The following is a 19,350-nucleotide window of genomic DNA, read 5'->3' as shown; positions in this document are numbered from 1 at the left end:
TCCAATTTTCTTGGTTCTAGGTTTTGAAATATTTTGTTTTGAGACAGAACGTTACTCTCTGTGTAGTCCAGGCTAGTCTTGAACTGAGATCCTCCTGTCTCTTGAGTGTTACACCACACTTGAACTACAGTAGCCTAATATATCTTTTTGCGATATAATAAATGTTCATATTTTAACCTTGCTACCATTTCTGAATGCCTAGTAATAAACTTTTTTACAGACATGTTACTGATTGGCAGGAGACTGATCTAGCAAGTTTATATCAGCTGTTTAAGACTAACCCTTAATTTAGCCAGGCGATGGTGGCACACACCTTTAATCCCACCACTTGGTAGGCCGAGGCAGGTGGATCTCTGAGTTCAAGGCCAACCTTGTCTACAGATCAAGTTCCAGGACAGCCAGGACTATGTAGAGAAAGCCTATTTTTAAAAAAATTAATCAAAAACCCAAATTTACCCTTTTCTTTGTGGTGTCCCCTATATTTTAATTTCTTTGTAGTTGAGCTCCTGATTAGCAGTGGAAGTGGAAAGAGGGGAGCTAATTAAGAGTTCTTAATAGAACACTTTTTAAATCTGAATTGAGTGGAAGTAGTAGAGATTATGTAGGTTTATGGAGAACCAGAGGCCAGCATAAAAACTTTTATACTTTTTCCATTCTTACCTCCCTATTTTGATAACATTGCCTTGATGCTGATTCTAGAAACTCAGGTTGTAAGAGTACGCTTCCTATTACAGAGAGAGAGAGGTTACAGTCTGTCCTTTACTATCTGATTGTAGAGATAGCCTGGACCCCATGCACCTGGACTATTAGATAACTAAGAGATTCTTTGATATTAAGATTGGAACTGGATTGTTAGAGAATTGGTGGTGAAGAGGGAGCTGCTATAGTAAGAAACTGGAGAATTCGGAAAAAAATCTAGGTAAATCCACTTTCTCACTCTGAAACTTGTCCTGGTCCCTGGTTTTCTCAGCTAGCCATTTTCTGTTTCTTAAACTATTACAACAGATTATATAAGAATGTGAAGGTTCATCTCTCTGTAATATTTAAACTTCAGTGAGATTGCATGTATTCTAAAGTGGATCTTTATTTTCTGTTTTGTTTTTGTTTGAGATCGGGCCTCACTATGTAACCCTGACTCACCCCAAACTCACTATGTAGACCAGGCTGCCTCTTCCTCATGAGTGCTGTGATTAAAGAAAGGCATGTGCCACCATGCCCCAGGAGATCTTTATCAATGTTAGATTTGCAGTAGTGCTGTTATTGGTATTATTCCTCACTGGTATTTCCTGCTAATGTTTTAAATCTTCCTGTCATTTATTCACTATATTTGTAGCTTATAACTAGAGTTGGTTACATCCTTTCCTTGTCTTAATTGAGCTTCCTGTTCTGTACCCATCTTCTCATTGTAAAAGGAGTCATTCATCGTAAAATAAAAGGGTCTCTGTATCTATGTTTGAACTAAATAGGATCCAAGTATATGCTGTGTTCCTACTTTTCTTCCTTTTAAAAATGTTTTTTGTTTTATGATCATGTATATATCTGTGTGTGTCTGTGTGCGCAAGTGCAGATGTCCGTGAAAGTCAGCATCATTGGATTCCCCCTGAGCTGGTGGTGAGCCACCTAATGTAAGTGCCAGAACTCAAACTTGGATCCTTTCCTCTGTAAGAGCACAGAGTTAAAATCTGTGCTTTTAACCACTGATTCGTCTCTCCAGCTCACTGTTCTACTTTTTTAAGAATAAGTTTAAGGCCTAATTAATTTCTTAGAGCAATTGAGAAGACAGGCTGAAAATTGAAGACCCATCCATTGATGTGACTAATTTTTCAGCTTTTTAATACATTTAATAAATGAAAGGCCATTTGTGTGTTTTGGGTTTTTTTTTTTAAACCATGAAAGTCAACATACTTTATCAGCATATTTTTTAAAGGCCACTATTTCTCCCCCAAAACACACAAAACATTTTTGAACTCAAAGACTGAAAACACCTGAGACTTAATCTCTTTTTCCATGTCTTGCTTAAAGTGGCTAATTCAACCTCCTGTGAAATAGTGATTTGGGGAATCAGAGTATCATAAGTAAGTAAGCTCAGGCCTGTACTTGAGCTTATCAGAAGGTTGAGGCAAGAGGATCATCAAGTGAGTTCCATACCAACCTGGGCAATTTAGTGAAACTTGTCTTTAAATATAAATGAAAGAAGACAGTGGTGCTTCCAAACAAGGCTGTAGCCACCAAGGACCAAAGCCCAGAATCCAGGACAGGGCGTTTGGCGCCATAAATCAAGCTACCAGCATTGTTGTCCTTTTGACAGTCTTGGTGATATCCTGAGAGCAAAAGGTGCCTGCTTGGTCGTACAGAGCCTTTAGTATGTTGTCAAAAGAAGAGCACAAGCTTGTTGATCCCAGAATGAGTTCAGCCTGGAGACAAAAATACATTTTCTCTAATTGCACTGTGGGGGTGCCCAAGCATATATACCACTTCCAGACCATTCTCACATCAAGGTCTTCTAAGCCAGTTTCACCAACAAGGATGAGGGCAACTCTACATGCAAACTCCACCTCCAACTAGTCTACTGTGGTCTTTATTCAGTATACATCTGTGCTCAGACATAGCCACATTCCTCAGATACAAGCTTAAGCTTGATGGCTCAGAGTACCACATGGTGGCGGTGGCTACCTCTCAGATTTCATTTCTCTGTGACTAGTTGAGCCTAGGGAAATAAAGGAGGCCTCAAGGACCAGTGTAGAGACTTGTGCTTCTCTGTGTCAGCTCATTCACTCCCTTTAGCCACTCATGTACCGGGGGGGGGGGGGGGGGGAGGAGACCCTCTCCCTCATAGTGCACACCTGTGTTACATGCCATAACCATTTCACCCACCCTGTCACTATTGACTGGTTTTTGCACTCTTCATTTCAGAGTTACTTCTGACTATATATATAAATGACTGTCAATACATACAGCTCAGTATAGCACTTGCCTAGTATTTGCAAGCTTCTAGGTTCAGTCTCCAGTACCACAAAAACAAAACAACCCCTAAATTAAAGCAAAAGTACATGTTAATAGTTGTATGAGAAGATAGGTATTTGTGAGATAGTGAAAAAAAGATTACATAGTCAATAAATTTCCACAGTGGCTCATAAGTCTAGTTAATGCTGAAGGTTGAATTGTTTTGAATTTGTTATTTTTAAAACTCTGATAATCAAAGGAAATAAAAATCATTTAGGAGTGCTTCACTAGTGTCTGTTAGATTAAACCTCATAGATCTTAGAGACCTTACACCATTTATCAGGAATAGCATCACAACAGACTCAGACTGCAAAATTAATAATTAAATTGAAAGTAGGTTATAGTAACTGGCAATTATAGAATGGGTCTAATTTTAAGAAATCCTTAAAAGCCTTCAAAAGGTTTGTCATGGAAAAGTGGTTCTTAAAATATATGTGAAAAAACTAGGGGTCCTGCGTGCGGCGGCTGTGTCTGGTAGCAGAAGAAGATGGCAGTCTCCATAGGAGTTAAAGTTCCTCGGAATTTTCGCTTGTTGGAAGAACTTGAAGAAGGACAGAAAGGCCCCAGTATGATTAGCTGGGGCCTGACGATGATGAAGACATGACACTTACAAGGTGGACAGGCATGATTATTGGGCCACCAAGGACAAACTATGAAAACAGAATATAGAGTCAGAAGGTAGAATGTGGATCTAAATACCCAGAAGCTCCTCCATCTGTTAGATTTGTAACAAAAATTAATATGAATGGGATCAATAATTCCAGTGGAATGGTGGATGCACGAAGCATACCAGTATTAGCAAAATGGCAAAATTCCTATAGCATTAAAGTTGTCCTCCAAGAGCTAAGACGTCTAATGATGTCCAAAGAAAATATGAAGCTTCCACAGCCAACAGAAGGACAGGCTTATAACAACTGATTTTAGTGGATCTCAGACTTGTCTTAAATCAACAACCTTCTACTCATGTTAATGTCTTGATTAAATATCACCATGCAAAATACCTACACATTAAGTAAAAGAATTCCACCTGGTAAACATGACTTGTACAGTTGTAAGAATATATTTAATATATGTACACCTATGTTTTCAGGTAACAGGAGAAGTGCAGCACAATTTTTCTTTCTCTCTTAAAGCACTGTCATTTAAACATGAGCCTGAAGTATTCAAAGTTGAATTCATGTTTTCAAGACAAAAGCATGGCAAAGGAGTGTCAGATGGCAGTGGAAACCTTTGTCTTTCTGAACAATAAAGTCTCAAGATGGAAGAACAGAAATGGTATGCTTTATCCATCGTCCTTAGACTACAGCGAACTGTTTAAAGTGGCAGGTATAATGAGTAGTCACAGTTGTGTTAACACGAAGCGGTGTGGGTGTGGATGCTGACTACTATAGCATCAAAAATAGCTTCAGGATTGTTTTGATACCTGTATTTATAATAAAAAGATGTTTGGGAGTATTGATGAATCTCTGTTAAAAGCTGTTCCCGTTTGTTCCATGTAACAGACATGATAAATATTTGTTTATAGTCTTCGTTTAATAAAACATGCTTAGAGGTTTTAAGTGAAGCAACAAAAACGAAATAGGTGTATGAATATGTGATTTCAGATCAAAGTCTTGAAATGTAAATAAAATATGGAATGTGGAAAAAAAACTAGGAAGATGAGTCTTAATGCTGTATGATTATATTGACCTCATTGTGTAAGAAAATGCACAGTAGAGTTGTATTTAAATCTTATGCCGCCTTTTTTTTTGCATCAGTCTTTCTAATGCATAAGGTAAATAAGTTTTTACCCACTGCTGAGTATAGATCAGAGAGTTTCAGGGAACTCAAATTTGAGTTCTTGAACATTTGCTGAACAGCTTAATCTTTGAACTAGGTAATAGAGCTTTATTTCAGTACCAAGTCTAGTCTTCACCTGTGAAGTGTAGCTTTAATATTTTATCTTAAATCTTGTAAGGTGGGAGTGCTTTTCAGACATATATGACATGACATGGTCCTAGTCCTGCTTCTAGAAGTTGATACTATATATATCATACTGAAAATCTGTTAGTGTGTCTTTAAGAAGCCCACATAGTGCTGGTGGCCCATAAAGAGAAATGGAGGTTCCTGTTAAACCTCACTATTTTATTTGGCTAGGAAGTGCATTTTGTTTCTTTAGATTAAGATACTCTGTTAGTCAAGCTACAAGGCTTACACAAGGGTGTGTGCTTGCATGCGTGTGTATGTTACTTGTGTATATATGATTTCCGAACTGACTACTTTGTGATAGATAACCAATGGGGGGGGGTCATTTTTGAGAGAGACCCTCTCTCAGTGGTTATTAGTTGCCTATAGTGTAAATGATTTTTTTTAAAGATCGGAACATTGTTTTTTTCAGTGTACATTTATAAAAGTTTAATGCCAGCTGCATTGTCATTTAAGTAAATAGCAGTATCATTTGTGGTGGTGCATGCTTATAATACCAATACATGAAGATAAAGGAAGAAAAATCAGGAGTTCAAGGCTATCCTTGACTATATAGTTTGAGGCAAACCTGGGCTTTATGAATCCTGAGTTTATTTATAAAGATAAATTCTATCTTTCATTAAGGATTTACCTATTAGAGATAATTAACAGCCTTTACTGTGTCTTACCAGAATCTTGGTCCTTCTCTTTCCATATTTAATAAGCCATTTAATATTGAAGTCATCTTTTTTGATGGAATGACTGACTAGAGCTCAGAGAACTAGAGTTTGTTTCATTTAAAAATAACATTTTTACTTATGTCTGTCGTTTATGTCTGTCTATCTGTGCCATCTGTGTAAACATGCCCTCTGAAGTAGGAGGGTGTAGAATCCCCTAGAGCTGATAATACCAAAGGTGGATGCTGGGAACCAAACTTTGATCCTCTGGGAGAGCAGCAAATGTTCTTACTGATGAACCATCTCTCCAGCTCTACAATGGTTAAGGGGAGGGCTATAAGTAAACAGCAGAATACTGAGGATCCAGTCTATAGAGGTCATTAAATTAGTTGGGGTCTTGAGTTAGTAATGGTGTCGATTTGAGTGGAAGAATATGATTAGAACAGTGATAGTTCTTGGAGTATGGTTTCCTGACTGATCAGCTGCATTAGCATTGTCTAAGAACTTATTGGAAATAGAATCTCTTGGGCCTTGCCTAGACCCACATCACTCCAATCTGTTTGTAAGCAGAATTCTAGGTGATCTGATGCATACTGAAGTTTCAGAGGCAGTGGAGTAGAACTGTTGAGCCTCATATTTTGAGAAAGAATGAAAGATGTTTATAATCCACATGTTCATCAGTCAAAGAGAGACTTTGGACTTCAGATAGTCTTAGATCAACACTTCTTAGCTAGATAGCCTTCAGCATGTCACAAATTACTCCAAAGTCCTCATCTGTAAGTTCAAAGTCACATAAAATAATACTTATGTCTACAGCCCCTGCATTTGGGAGGCAGAATCAGAGGGATTGCAACTTGGAGCCAACCTGAGCCACATAGCTAAACCTGTCCCCAACAAAAATAAAAATAAAACAAACAAACCTCAAGAAGTAGACAACTATCCTGGTAGTAATATATCCACCATATCAAATTGTTGACAAGAATAAGATAAATTGACTGATCATTATAATTTTCTTGTTAAGTTCTATAATCCTGATTTTTGTGCAAATTCTAAAATTAGATTTGTAGTAACTTAGCTACACAAACTCCCATCCCCACCCCCTGCACATGCAAAGTTCTATGGCTGGAACTCATTACTTGTGCAATATTTGTGCTTCCTTAAGATTGTAATAATGAGGAAGGGTCTCTCTGATTTTTTTTTTTTTTTTTTTTTTTTTTTTTTTTTTTTAGTTATAGCTCACTAGTGTCCCAGAGAATGACCTGAATGTTTCAGCAGTCATTCATAATACCTCAAAGAAAGGCCTCTTGGTGGGATCATCAATGGAATAAATGAAGAAACATACTAACACCTTGATACCTTTATAGCCAAACTATGGGTTTGGGGCTGCTTAAAGACCCTGACTATTGGGACCCTTGTGTGTAGTATAGGCAGACTGGAAGTTATTTCTATTATCCAGGCATTAAGAGCTCAGTTAATGGAAGCAAAGGAGAACAAGCCTGCAGGAACAGGCTTACCCTAGATTGAGTTGGCCTGAGAAGGTACATGTTCAGATTAGGTGAATCTACCTCCTAGGAAAGGAGAAGTATTTGCAATGTAGGGATGTCCTGGTGAAAATGAGTCATACTACAGAGACTTATATGGAGGCAAGAGTAAAACATTTTACCTTTAAGTGTTGTTTTTAAAAGAAGAGGATGAGTTAGTAAAAATGGAATTCATTTGCCTTGCTCCAGAAGTAGACTTATACTTCAGTTGAGTATTATCTACAGACTTAGGCATCGACTTTCCAGGGACATTGTGTAGAACTAGTCTACTTTGTGATAAACCATTTGTGTAGAGCATACCACACAGGAAAATGCTTTATCTTCAACAGTTGGATCAGGGTGCTAGGTAGGGAGTCAGGACAAGGAATTCTCAATTGCCACTGTGTAGAGGTCCCAAGTTTCTAGATAGCAAAATCCTATTCTCTACTGTCAATATGGTGGCTGTTTATCATATTGGGCTTCTAATAGGGAAGAAAGTAACACTCCCAAGTTTACCCCCCTGAGGGTATGGTGTTGTGGATTTTTTTTTTTTTTTTTTGGTACAAAGATATGTCTTTGCCCTGGTGCCTTATGATTGTCTTAATGAAGAGCTGAATGGCCAGTAGCTAGCAGGAAGAGGTTAGGTGGGAGTTAGACTTCTGGGCAGGTGGGTAGGGGTGGGGTGGGGTGGGGTGGAGGAGATGAATGGCAGTGTGAGACAGATGCCAGAGAACCCAGAGGAGAAATGAGAGGTGCAAGATGGGAGAGAGGTAAAAAGCCACGAGACAAAACATGCATTAATATAAATGGGTTAACTTGAGTTATAAGAGCTAGTGGGACAAGCCTAAGCTATAGGCTGAGCTTTCATATAAGTTTCCGTGTCATTTTTTGTGAGCTGGTGGCCCAAAGAAAAATCTGGTACCGTGTGGACTGTGCCGCTTAGAACCATATGGTAGGTATTCTTGAGGGGTCTTTAGCTGATCAACTAAGATGGGAGACCTGTTCTTAGGGTCCAGTTTGTCATAGTGATTTGAGGGTTGGTTTTCATAAGGGGGTTTCTTGCTTCTCACCATGCATCAGTCTGTCCACTTCCACAAGTGTCTTTAGTCCCTTGTCATTAGTCAGATGCTCTTATTTCCCCAGGGTGAGATATTTTCTTGAGCCCTCTCACCTTCCGTTACATAGTGAATATCTAGCCCTAATCGTCAAGTGGGACATCTGTGTCACCTAATGAATGCTTCTGCGTGTCATTGTCCATCCTAGTAGGTGGCACTGTACTTTGATGAGGGCTCCTTGGAACATCATGGTCATCCAATAGAATCAGTCCTCAGGGCCATGACACTGCCAGGCTCCACAGTTGTGATCCCTGGGTACACAAAGGCATCTTTGGGAGAGCTGAAGTGCAGCAGCTGTACCTGCTGTTTTCTATTGTGGTACAGATACTTATCCTGAATAGGGTGTCATGTCAGAGCATGGGAGGCTGGCCTGCTATAAGAACTCCATCTGTGCCTGGACACCTGGCTTCCATTGGCATGCAGCTGCTCATAGTTCATGCTCAGAACTTGGCTCTCGTAGCCTACCAGGCCTGCTCATGGCAGCTGGTAACTGGTACAGCAGATGCCTAGTAATAACTACAGTGTTGCTGATGCAAGGTAGTGCTTGCCCTCCAACCCCTACCCTACCTTCCATTTTATTGAATTTAAATTAGTCACACGTAACTGGTTGCTGTCAGGACTCTAAATAAAATGTAGATACAACCCAAGAGATAAAGTTTATATTTTGCTTGGAATACGGAGTGGTTGGGGCCTTTGTAACTTTGCAAGAACTCCTAATACCAGTACAAATGTAGTGTGTTAGAAGTCTGAATGAATTTCTCATTCGTATGTTTGCATTGCTTGATCCTAGATGATGTGCTAAGAGAATGATTTAGAAATTGAGGCGGGTCTTCATTTTACTTGTCCTCCTTAGTGCTAAACAAAAGAGAAAATTTAAGATCCTCTGGATAGAATGAGTTCTTATTTTATCTCAGTACCCCTTAAACTATGAAGTGGTTTATGCTTGTTTTATGTTCAGCAAAATAAGTTGGCTTAAATTTAGACTATTTCATGGATCAGCATCCTTCAAAATGGTTACTGTTAACCTATGACTTCATTTGAAATTCTAAGCTACTAGCATGTTACCATACCAAGTACACTATACTATAAATGATAGTGAATCTAAGATTGTATTTGTTATGTTAACTTTTAGTAAAAGCAGATTATAATTATATACCTTCCTGCGTCCTGGTCAGGGTTGTTTTGTTTTGTTTTTTTTACTTGCCTGCCCATGTTGGGTGTAGAATGCAGCCTGAAATAATTGGACTTGCGATTTTTTAAGACATACTAATCTGCTGAAATAAAATGTTATTGTAGCCTTGGCTGCTGAGACCACTGACAGTAGACATGTAAGATCTTAACAACTTGAATTAATTGTGTAAAGACTAGAAATGAAATAGACCTAGTTTCCTCTAGGTTTAGCTTCAAATATAATCAGATTTTTGGAGAATAGGGTAGGAAGGTTAGAGGTGAAACAAATGGCAGATACTGCTATTACTCAAGCAATGTTTGAGGGGCTCTCTACATTTTCACCTGTCAATCCTGAAGCATGGGTTGTGAGGACTCACTTCTACTTTTGAAATTTAGATTCAGGTGTTAATTAGCTCACAGTTGTGTAATTTGTAACTAAATTGTAGAGCAAGGAATTTAATCTACTGTTGGATGCCACAGCTTGAGTTAAACATGAAACAGAGCAAGGTACATGGGAGACCGAGTGGCACCTTTGGAATATCAAGGCTGTAGTAAAATATCCCTTAGACTAAGTTTCTGTTTGCGTTTAATCTTAAGTAATTTGATACTGGACTGTGATGCTCTTTAATGTGTCTGTATGAAGGTGTCAGAAGCCCTGGAACTGGAATTGATAGATGTGAGTTGCTATGTAGGTGCTAGGAATAGAAATGAGGTCCTCTAAAAGAGCAACTAGTGCTCTTAACCACAGAGCCATGTCTACACCCCTTTCCCCCAACCTTTTTGAGACAGGGTCTCACTATGTATCTTTAACTGTCCTGGGTCTTACTATGTAAACCAACCTTGCCTCAAAGTAACAGAGATCTGTTCCTTTTGCTGTAATTAAAGGGGTATGCCACCACCCCTGGCTTAAGGTATGCATTCTGGATGTATGTTTGTCCTTTGTCTCTATTTCGTTTATTTTTTTAGTACTGAGGATTAAACCCAGGACTTCACCCACACATGCTACCCAAATGCTCTGCTGCTGAACACATCTAACCCATGGTTTGGTTTAGAAGTGAATCCTTTCAAATTTTTCCTCTCCTTTTCAGTTCCAGAACTCTTAGAGCCTTTCTCTTTAGCCAGGAACTACCTGTCTTCTGACCTCAAAAGTTGTTAATTATGTCCTAGAATTTTGAAAACATTCTCATTAAGAATTAATGTAAAATAAGGACTCTTCTATGGATTCACTTATATTAGCCAGCCACCATTAAAAAAGATCTATACTAAAAGTAAACCAACATTCTTAAAGTGTGAATTGAGACCATTGGAAAGAGGGTGGAATTTTTTTTTTTTTTTACTGTTCTTTCCTTTTAATGGCAATAAGTTTTTAAACTTCTTAGTTCTTGAGGGAGATTCGCATATTCCCAATACATGACCACACTTTTTGGTATGTCTTTAACACCAGAGACCAGTTCATTTTCTGCCCTAAACAAAAAGTCTTTTAAAGTCATAGAAAATACAAGTGCATACTATTAAGTATAATGTTGACTTGTGTAAACTCCAAATTTGGGAATGTGGTTATAGTTCTTCAGAATAGTTTTAAATTTCTCGTCTTTTTTCTTTTTTCTTTTTTTTTTTTTTTTGATTTTTCGAGACAGGGTTTCTCTGTAGTTTTTGGTGCCTGTCCTGGAACTAGCTCTTGTAGACCAGGCTGGCCTCGAACTCACAGGGATTCGCCTGCCTCTGCCTCCCGAGTGCTGGGATTAAAGGCGTGCGCCACCACCGCCCGGCTTCCTCGTCTTTTTTCTTAACTCTTTGTTTGTACTTCCTTTGTCTTCTAATTGCTTCCCCTCACCTGTCACTTGTCTTGTGGAAGGTTTTTCTCTTAACTTTGGTTCCATCCCTTTTAACCTTCGAGTCTAGAGACACCTTTAAGGTATGGCATAAATTCCAAGTTGCAGCACTAAAGAGGCAGAGGAGGGATATGAGAGCACACGAGTTAGTTACTTGATTAGATATTTTGGAATTATACTGCCACAAGGATTGTATATACCAACTAGATATACTGTATTTCCAAAAATGTCAAGTTAAGCAAAATGCATAGTTAGTAAATAATACCTATTGACTCTAATGTGTATATTTCCTTTTTATTAAAAATGGCCATATGGCTGGGTGGCCTTTAATCCCAGCATTCAGAGGCAGAGGCAGGTAGATCTCTGTTTTGGAGGCCAGCCTGGTCTACAAGAGCTAGTTCCAGGATAGGCTTCAGAAGCTATAGAGAAACCCTGTCTCGAACAACAACAACAAAATGGCTGGGTTGTCTCACCCAACCTTGATGCTGAGGGAGGAGCTTGGTCTTACCTCAGCTTGATGCCCTGACTCCCATAGGAGGCCTGCCCCTTTTTGAGTGGAGACGAGGGGGTAGAAGAGAGGTGGGGGGAGGGAACAGGAGAGGAGGGAGGGGAAAGTGGCCAGTCAGTATGTAAAATAAATGGAAAAATTTAATTTAAAAAAAAGGCCACATTTTGAGAGTCTGCTCCTGTTCTAATGTTCCTTTCTCCTGTGTACCTTGGGTAATGGCTCTTTAGGTTCATATATTAATTACATGATTGGATTGTGAAGTCTTTGAGTACAGAGTCCTTGTCTGATCAATCTTTAGAAGGATTTTTGGACTTGAGAATACATGTAAGTGGTTGTAAATTAAATTAGTCATCACAAGGTAAACCTGCGTCTGGTAGTACAAGGATCTCTCTTATTTTGTACAGTAACTGTCAAATCTTCTGTAATGCTAGCTAGAAACTGCTCTTAAAGTGGGGAAAAGATGGAAGATCTTCATCATTTGGAAGTTGACTTTTTCTGCATTATTATTGATTGATTGATTGGTTGGTTGGTTTTTTTTGAAACAGGATTTCTCTGTAGGTTTGGAGCCTGGCCTGAAACTCATTTTGTAGACCAGGCTGACCTCAAACTCATAGAGATTCACCTGTCTCTGCCTCCTGAGTGCTGGGATTAAAGGCGTGCACCACCACTGCCTGGCTCTGCTTTATATTTCTGTGTGTATATTTTTACTCATTGAATTCAGAGCTGGAGTTAAAGGCAGTTGTGAGCTCACCCAACATAAGTGCTGTGAGCTGAGAACAGAACTCAGGACCTGGATTTTTTTTTTTTTTCTTAAAAGCCTTTTCAACCTTAGGGAGGAATACTTTATGTAATAATAACAAAAGTTGTTGATTTCTGGTCTCTTCTATTCATTCATTTACTTGTGTGTCTTTCTGAAATAATTTTATTTAAATTGCAGTGAAGTAGTTAGTGTCACACACACTCTTCTGTTTTTCCAGTGACTTTAGGGGTCTTTGTGGTTTCATCTAGTTTTCAAATGGCAAGAATTGAAACGTGTTGGTGTGTGCACGCACACACAAACACACACACACTTCTACATGAGCTCAAGTGGAATGCATGCATAACTGCCATTGGGTGACTGAATTCACAGTAAATTAGATTTTATGGTAATATAGTACACAGTAGTTGGCATCTTTAATTTCTTAGCTGTCATTCAAGTTTATTACTATCTTTTTGCATTTGATAGATATTTGGAGATATTGTGGAAACAATCATTTTCACAAAAAATTAACAATATCTGTTCTTTGACAAGTTTCAGGATACATAATCTTTAAAGCCACTAGTATATTCTCTACAAACAAGTTTTCACCATACATGATAAGAGTTCTGTGTGCTCTTACTGGCTTCACTTTCTACTTACTCCCTCTTTTGAACAGCATCACATGGTCACATGTCCCACGATTACCTTAAATACGTGACTTCATTTAGATACATAGACTCTCACTTTTTTGGGCACAAGCTTTCTGTTTTTGTTTTTTTTTTTTTTTTTTTTTTTTTACTAGGGCCTCTTGTTCTTCCAGATTTTGGAACTTAAAGATGAGAATTTTCCTTTTCTCTTTCTCTACATTCTTTACACATATTGTTGTTCTTAGAACTGGTTTTAGCTTCTATTTTCCTAAATGCACTTGAATGTTTTTTCCTTTGTTCTTAGTCTCTTTGCTGTCAGTCTTCTGGGTTGTTAACTAGCTAGTAATTTTTCTTTATCCTTTCTTCTACACACTGCCTTTCAACTAGCTTCCCTTATTATGATTTATTTTTGTTCTTTTTCAGATTAAGATAGCTGTCAACCTAGAGTAGAATACTCTGACCTTGAGTTAATATTAACTATTAAACATTATCTTTTGACACCTACTGTGGTGACAAAGGTCTGTTATCACAGCACTCAGGAGACAGAGGCAGGAGGATCTTGAGTTCTGCAGACAGCTTGAACTATATACAGCAAGACCTCATTAACAACAACCCCAAGGGCCAGGATGTAACTCAGTGGTTTTAAAAAGCAGTTGCCAGCATAGAACAGGGCTTTGAATTTGATCCTTAGCCCCAATTCTAAACAAAATATTTTTTCATTCTTTGCCTCCTTAATGCAAATTCTCTCTTGGAATTAGGCTCATTTTCTTCCTTTACCTTTACAAAATAACAAAAAATAAGGGATTGGGAAGGAAAAGGCTTAGAGATCACGTTTATTATGTAAAAAATACACACTGCATATAACAGAGTAGTTTGATGCTACTATGTACCCATCATCTAACTTCAGTAACTGGCAACCTTTTGCTAGTATTGTTTTATCTGTCTTTATAACTCTTGATCCCACCCCAATTTACTCAGAAATACCTCTTCAGTATGCATCTTTAGAGGTTTCCTGTTTGTTTTGTTTTGGTTTTTTGAGTCAGATTTCCCTGAGTAACAGTCCAGGTGTCCTGGAACTAGCTCTTGTAGACCAGGCTGGTCTTGAACTCACAGGGATTCACCTGCCTCTTCCACCCTTCCACCCGAGTGCTGGGATTAAAGGCGTGCGCCACCACCACCTCGCCTGGTTGGTCAGTTTTTTGAGACAGAGCTTTTGTGTAGCCTTGGCTGACCTGGAACTCACTCTGTAAACCTGGCTAGCTTCGAACTAAGAAATTGTTCTGCCTCCCTAGTGCTGGGGTTAAAGGTGGGCACCACACTGCCAGGCAAGAGGTTTTAACTTCTCAGTTTACCTACTAATATACAGATCACCTCTTTATGGGAAATAAAGTCAGTTAAAGATTAGCAAACTTTAAAATTTATTTTGAAGCTGGCCTGATGACACACATCTTTAATATCAACAATCTGAGTCAAGACCAGCCTGGTCTACCTAGAGAGTTCCAGAGCAGTCAGGTTTAGAGAAAGACCCTATCTCAATAAATATTATAAGTTTCCTTCATGTGATCTTAAATAGACAATAGAGTAAATGGGAATAGAAAGAGAACCATTGGGACTGGGGATAAAGTATGGGAAATGGAGTGGATATCAAAGTATTTTATATGCATGTATGAAATGTTACAGTTCAGCCTAGGACATAGCTCTGTGGTAGAGTATTTCCCTAAAACTAGCAAAAAGTGGGAGAGACAATGTAATCATGAAACCCACTATTTCGTACAATCAACACAAATCAAAACAAAGTAAAGAATGCCTTTGTAATAAAACTGGGGGTAGGGTGAACAGTTGATATTTTGGCATTTTTTTTCTCATACCAAGAGAAAAATTGATTAAATTTAGACACCTTTTTCCTTAAGACTTGTTATGGGGACTACAGAGATAAATTAGCAGTTAGGAGCACTGATGGCTCTTTCAGAGGACCTGGGTTTGAATCCCAGAACCCACATGGAAGGAAGCTCACAACCATCTATCTGTAACTTCAGTTCCAGAGACTCTTGATGCCCTTTTCTAACCTCCACAGACAGATATAACATGTACATGGTACACAGACATACATATAAGCAAAATACCTATACACATAAATTAGAATAAATCTTTTTTGAAGAAAGGCTCATTATGATAGTTTACTTTTATAATCCCCAACACTTGAGTGTCTGAGGTAAGAAGGAGGGTATCCATCCAAAATAGCAAGTCAATGACCAGCAGAAAATATTCATAGTATCATAATACATGTGGCCAAAAAATTGCAACCCAGAAATATATAGATAATTTGTATAGCTCAATAGTAAGATGCATACAGATTCACACAGAAACATATACATATTTGTATACAACAGTTGGTGAAATTGAAATAGATACTTGACCAAAGTATGTGAATAGTCAATAAACACATTAAACATTACTTAATCATTAGAAAAGCAGGAATTCAAACCACAGTGAGGGGGCTCCAGGTAAGAACATTTGTTCTTACTAAAGAGGACCTAAGTTTGGATCCCAGTACTCCAGCTCCAGAGGATCCAATGCTCTTATGGCCTCTATGGGGATCTAGCACACACACACATATACATACACACTTACACTGCATTTACATACATGCAGGCAAACCATTCATGTATAAAATAAAAAAATCTTTAAAAAACAGTGAGGTAGTATATATATCTTAGTCACTATTCTATTGCTGTGAAGAGACACCATGACCAAGGCAATTCTTATAAAAATAAAGCATGTACTTGTGGGTTTACTTACAGTTTCAGAGGTTTAGTTTATCATTGTCATGTCAGGAAGCATGGCAGCAGGCTGGCAGGCATGGTACTAGAGAAGTAGCTTAGAGCTACATCCTGAGCCACAGGTCAAGAGAAAAACGTGGGCTTTTGGAATCTCAAATTCCACTCCTGATACACACGTACTCCAACAAGGCCACACCTCCTAACATTTCAAATAGCTCCACTCCCTGATGACTAAGCATTCAAATAGATGAGTCTATGGGGGTCATTCTCATTCAAACCACCACAATATACCTTTTAGAATAGGAAAACTTTAAGACAATGATTATATTAGCCAAGCATTGTGATGCACTTAGGAGGCAGGGGTGGGTGAGGCCAGTCTGATTACATACAGAATTCAGGTCAACTGGAGTTGTGTAGCAAAACTTTGTCTTAAATGTTTTATAGAGAAACAAACAAATAGAAAAGCCAAGACTGATAATTCTAGATGTTGCTAATGATTTATAGCATCTTAAAGCTCAAATGATTGTTTATGGACATATATGTTAGTATAACCACTTAGTAATGTGTAATTTAGCACTTTAAGTTAAAAGTACTCTTTAATTGACCTGGCAATTTTACTTCATTTAGAAGCAAATATCCACCACCAGCATGTGAATCATAAATTACAATGTGTGTGTGTGTGTGTGTGTGTATGTATGTGTATGTATACTGATGTCATTATATATATGATGTCATATAATGGATGTCACTCAGCAGTAAATGAAACCATGGAGGCAGGTTAGTGATAGAGTGCTTGCTTATCTTTCATAAGTTCACGGATTTGAGGCAGGATGTTGGGATGTCTTTGTGAAATCTTCCTACCAATAGTGTGTGTTGTGGCCTCTTTGCTGTTAGACTTCTGTTTCTACATCCCTTTGTTAAGGTAGGCAGATAAAAGATAACATGATTGCTTATAACTGACTTTTCTCCTATGCTTGCAGATTCTCACAAACACAAAGATAAACACAAAGATCGAGAACACCGGCATAAAGAGCACAAGAAGGATAAAGAAAAGGACCGGGAAAAGTCTAAACATAGTAACAGGTAAGGTTTGACCAACAGGGCTTATCACTCAATTGGGAGCTGGCGTCCTTGACTCCCATGGATAGGTATCAGTTGGTACAGGCCAGTAGCGTGGCTATTTGCTGGGTTATTAAAGAGAATACTTTGATAATTCAGGCCTCATTTGGGATGTTCTTGTTTAGACTAGATGTACAAAGCAAGCACATTGAGTTTTTTAATATATATTTCATAATAGCTAAAGTATAGATCTATTGTAACATGCTGCTTAATCAAACATACAGAACTTGCCTTGGTAAAAAAATGATTTGATATCATTGTTTCCTAGATTTTAAAACTATATTTGTGTATTTTAAACATTGTATTTTAAAACTACTTCACTAGTTTGTCTTATTGCTAGCAGACAAGTTAAGAGAAAATTTTTATCATTTTGTAATTTAATTATGAATCATTAAAATAACCAGTTTAATTTTCCCTAGTGAAGACATTTCTTCCCAAATTATGTACCTTTCCTTGTTTTCCTACTACACAGTCATTTCTTAAAACTTGATCAACTATTGTATTTTATTTATTTAAAATTAATCTCAGCACTTGAAATGAGTTTTGGTTCTTGTGTATCTTAACTTCTCCAACTAATAGTAATATGTACCAAAGTAGATTTGAGAGCAAAGAATGTTGCAAAGACCCTCATTTCATGATGATACAAAGGATATAACAACTACACATGCTGCTATAATATTATCAGAGCCTCAAAATTTGCACACACACATAAACTGATAGAATTTTGAAGGAAATTAATAATTATAGCCAATGCCTTCATGCCCAGCCTAAATTTAGGCAGGTTTTGGTATACACTCTTTTTTTAAAATAATAAACCAGTAGCCTTTTTGCCAGGAAACTTTGAAAGAACTTGATCTGAGTTTCTGTGACTGTAGTTTCTAATTCATATGTGGTTAAGTTTAGGAAGACAGTTAATCAGATATCTTATAAGGAAGCTTACAAGTGCTTCCTGTTTTGACCATTCCACAGACATAGGTTTTGCATCAAAGCAAGTGAGTAAAAGTTATACTTTACTACTGTTCAGTGTATTATGTTCCTGTTTAAGTGACTGCTGTGATTCCTAGTAGTCAGTTTCTTTGGTGACTATTATCCTCAATGCTGTTATTGTTAGGGGGCATGAATTTGGAATGTATTTCTGTGTTCCTCATCTAGATAGTAGCATTAATTATTTATCATCAGATTGCACTTGGGATCCAAGTCCAGGAATTACATTCCTGTGCAATAATAGTACTATAAACAGGAGAGCCACCTTTCTTTGTTTTGGTGCTGTGGGCACAAACCTGACAGGATCCCACTTTGGTTGATTTCATTCAAAGTGGAAAACAAGGCAGCAAATATTGATGATGATTTTATTTGCTTTTTTCTATGGACAGGAGCTTGAGGTCATGTGTACAAAACTCATAACATTATCCAATAAGGAAAGGTTGTGACTTCAACATTCCCAGTTGATTATTCCTTACAATCAAAACAAAACAAACAAAAAACAAACCAAATAAACTTCCTGCCTAAACAAAGTGTGTAGCCAACTTACCCAAGTATAAGCACTGTCTCCCTAAGCATGTTGTAGGTTCCCTAAGTTTTTGTTTTGTTTTCTTTGTTTCTCAAGATAGGGTTTCTCTGTGTAACAGTTCTGACTGTCCCAGAAACTCATTCTGTACAGACTGGCCTTGAACTCACAGAGGTCTGCCAGCCTCTGTCTCCCAATTGCTAGGTTTAAAGGCATGCTCCACCGCCAGGTGGTTTCCTAATTTTTAAAGATGAGTTCATGTCATTTTGAAGTCTAAGTCCCTCAGACTTAAAAGCACTAGTTACATCAAATTCTGACCTTAGGAAGACCTCATCTCTGTCTCCTATTTCTTTTGTTTTGTTTTTGCCTATGATGTTGGACAAACATTTACACCAGTCAAATAAAATTATTACTTATATAGTTTATTTTATTTTATTAGATTTATATGTATGATATGGGTGTTCTGCCTACATGTATGTATTTATAACATACATTGTGCCTGGTGTCCCCAAGATCAGAAGAGGACATCAAATGATTGGAGTCATGTGAATGGTTGTGAGCCTCCATGTGGGTGCTAGGAACTGAACCCAGGTCCCCTTCAAGAGCAACAGGTGTTCTTAACAATTTCACCATCTTTCAATTCTTCATTTATTTCTTTTTTTAAAATTTTTTTTAATGATTTAACTTTATTTTATGTGCCTTGATCTGAAGGTGTCAGATTCCATGGAACTGCATTTTCATATAGTTGTGAGCTGCCATGTGGGTGCTGGGAATTGAACCCAGGTCCTC

The 19,350-nt window shown here is 37.9% G+C and overlaps 1 protein-coding gene and 1 pseudogene across 1 annotated transcript in view; both read left to right on the top strand.

The window, feature by feature from the left end:
- Nucleotides 1-19,350, top strand: part of Top1 (DNA topoisomerase I) — an 88,881-nt gene that overhangs the window by 6,739 nt on the left and 62,792 nt on the right. The window contains exon 3 of the mRNA XM_087911049.1: nt 16,916-17,018. Coding sequence (XP_087767175.1) covers nt 16,916-17,018 — 103 coding nt within the window. The remainder of the gene's footprint in view (nt 1-16,915; nt 17,019-19,350) is intronic.
- Nucleotides 2,976-4,640, top strand: LOC148120583 (ubiquitin-conjugating enzyme E2 variant 2 pseudogene; annotated as a pseudogene).

This window comes from Myodes glareolus, chromosome 10 (genome assembly GCF_982192425.1).
Source record: "Myodes glareolus chromosome 10, mMyoGla1.1, whole genome shotgun sequence".
Taxonomy (NCBI): Eukaryota; Metazoa; Chordata; class Mammalia; order Rodentia; family Cricetidae; genus Myodes; species Myodes glareolus.
Note: the sequence above shows the minus strand (reverse complement) of the source record. Positions and strands in the feature narration are given on the sequence as shown.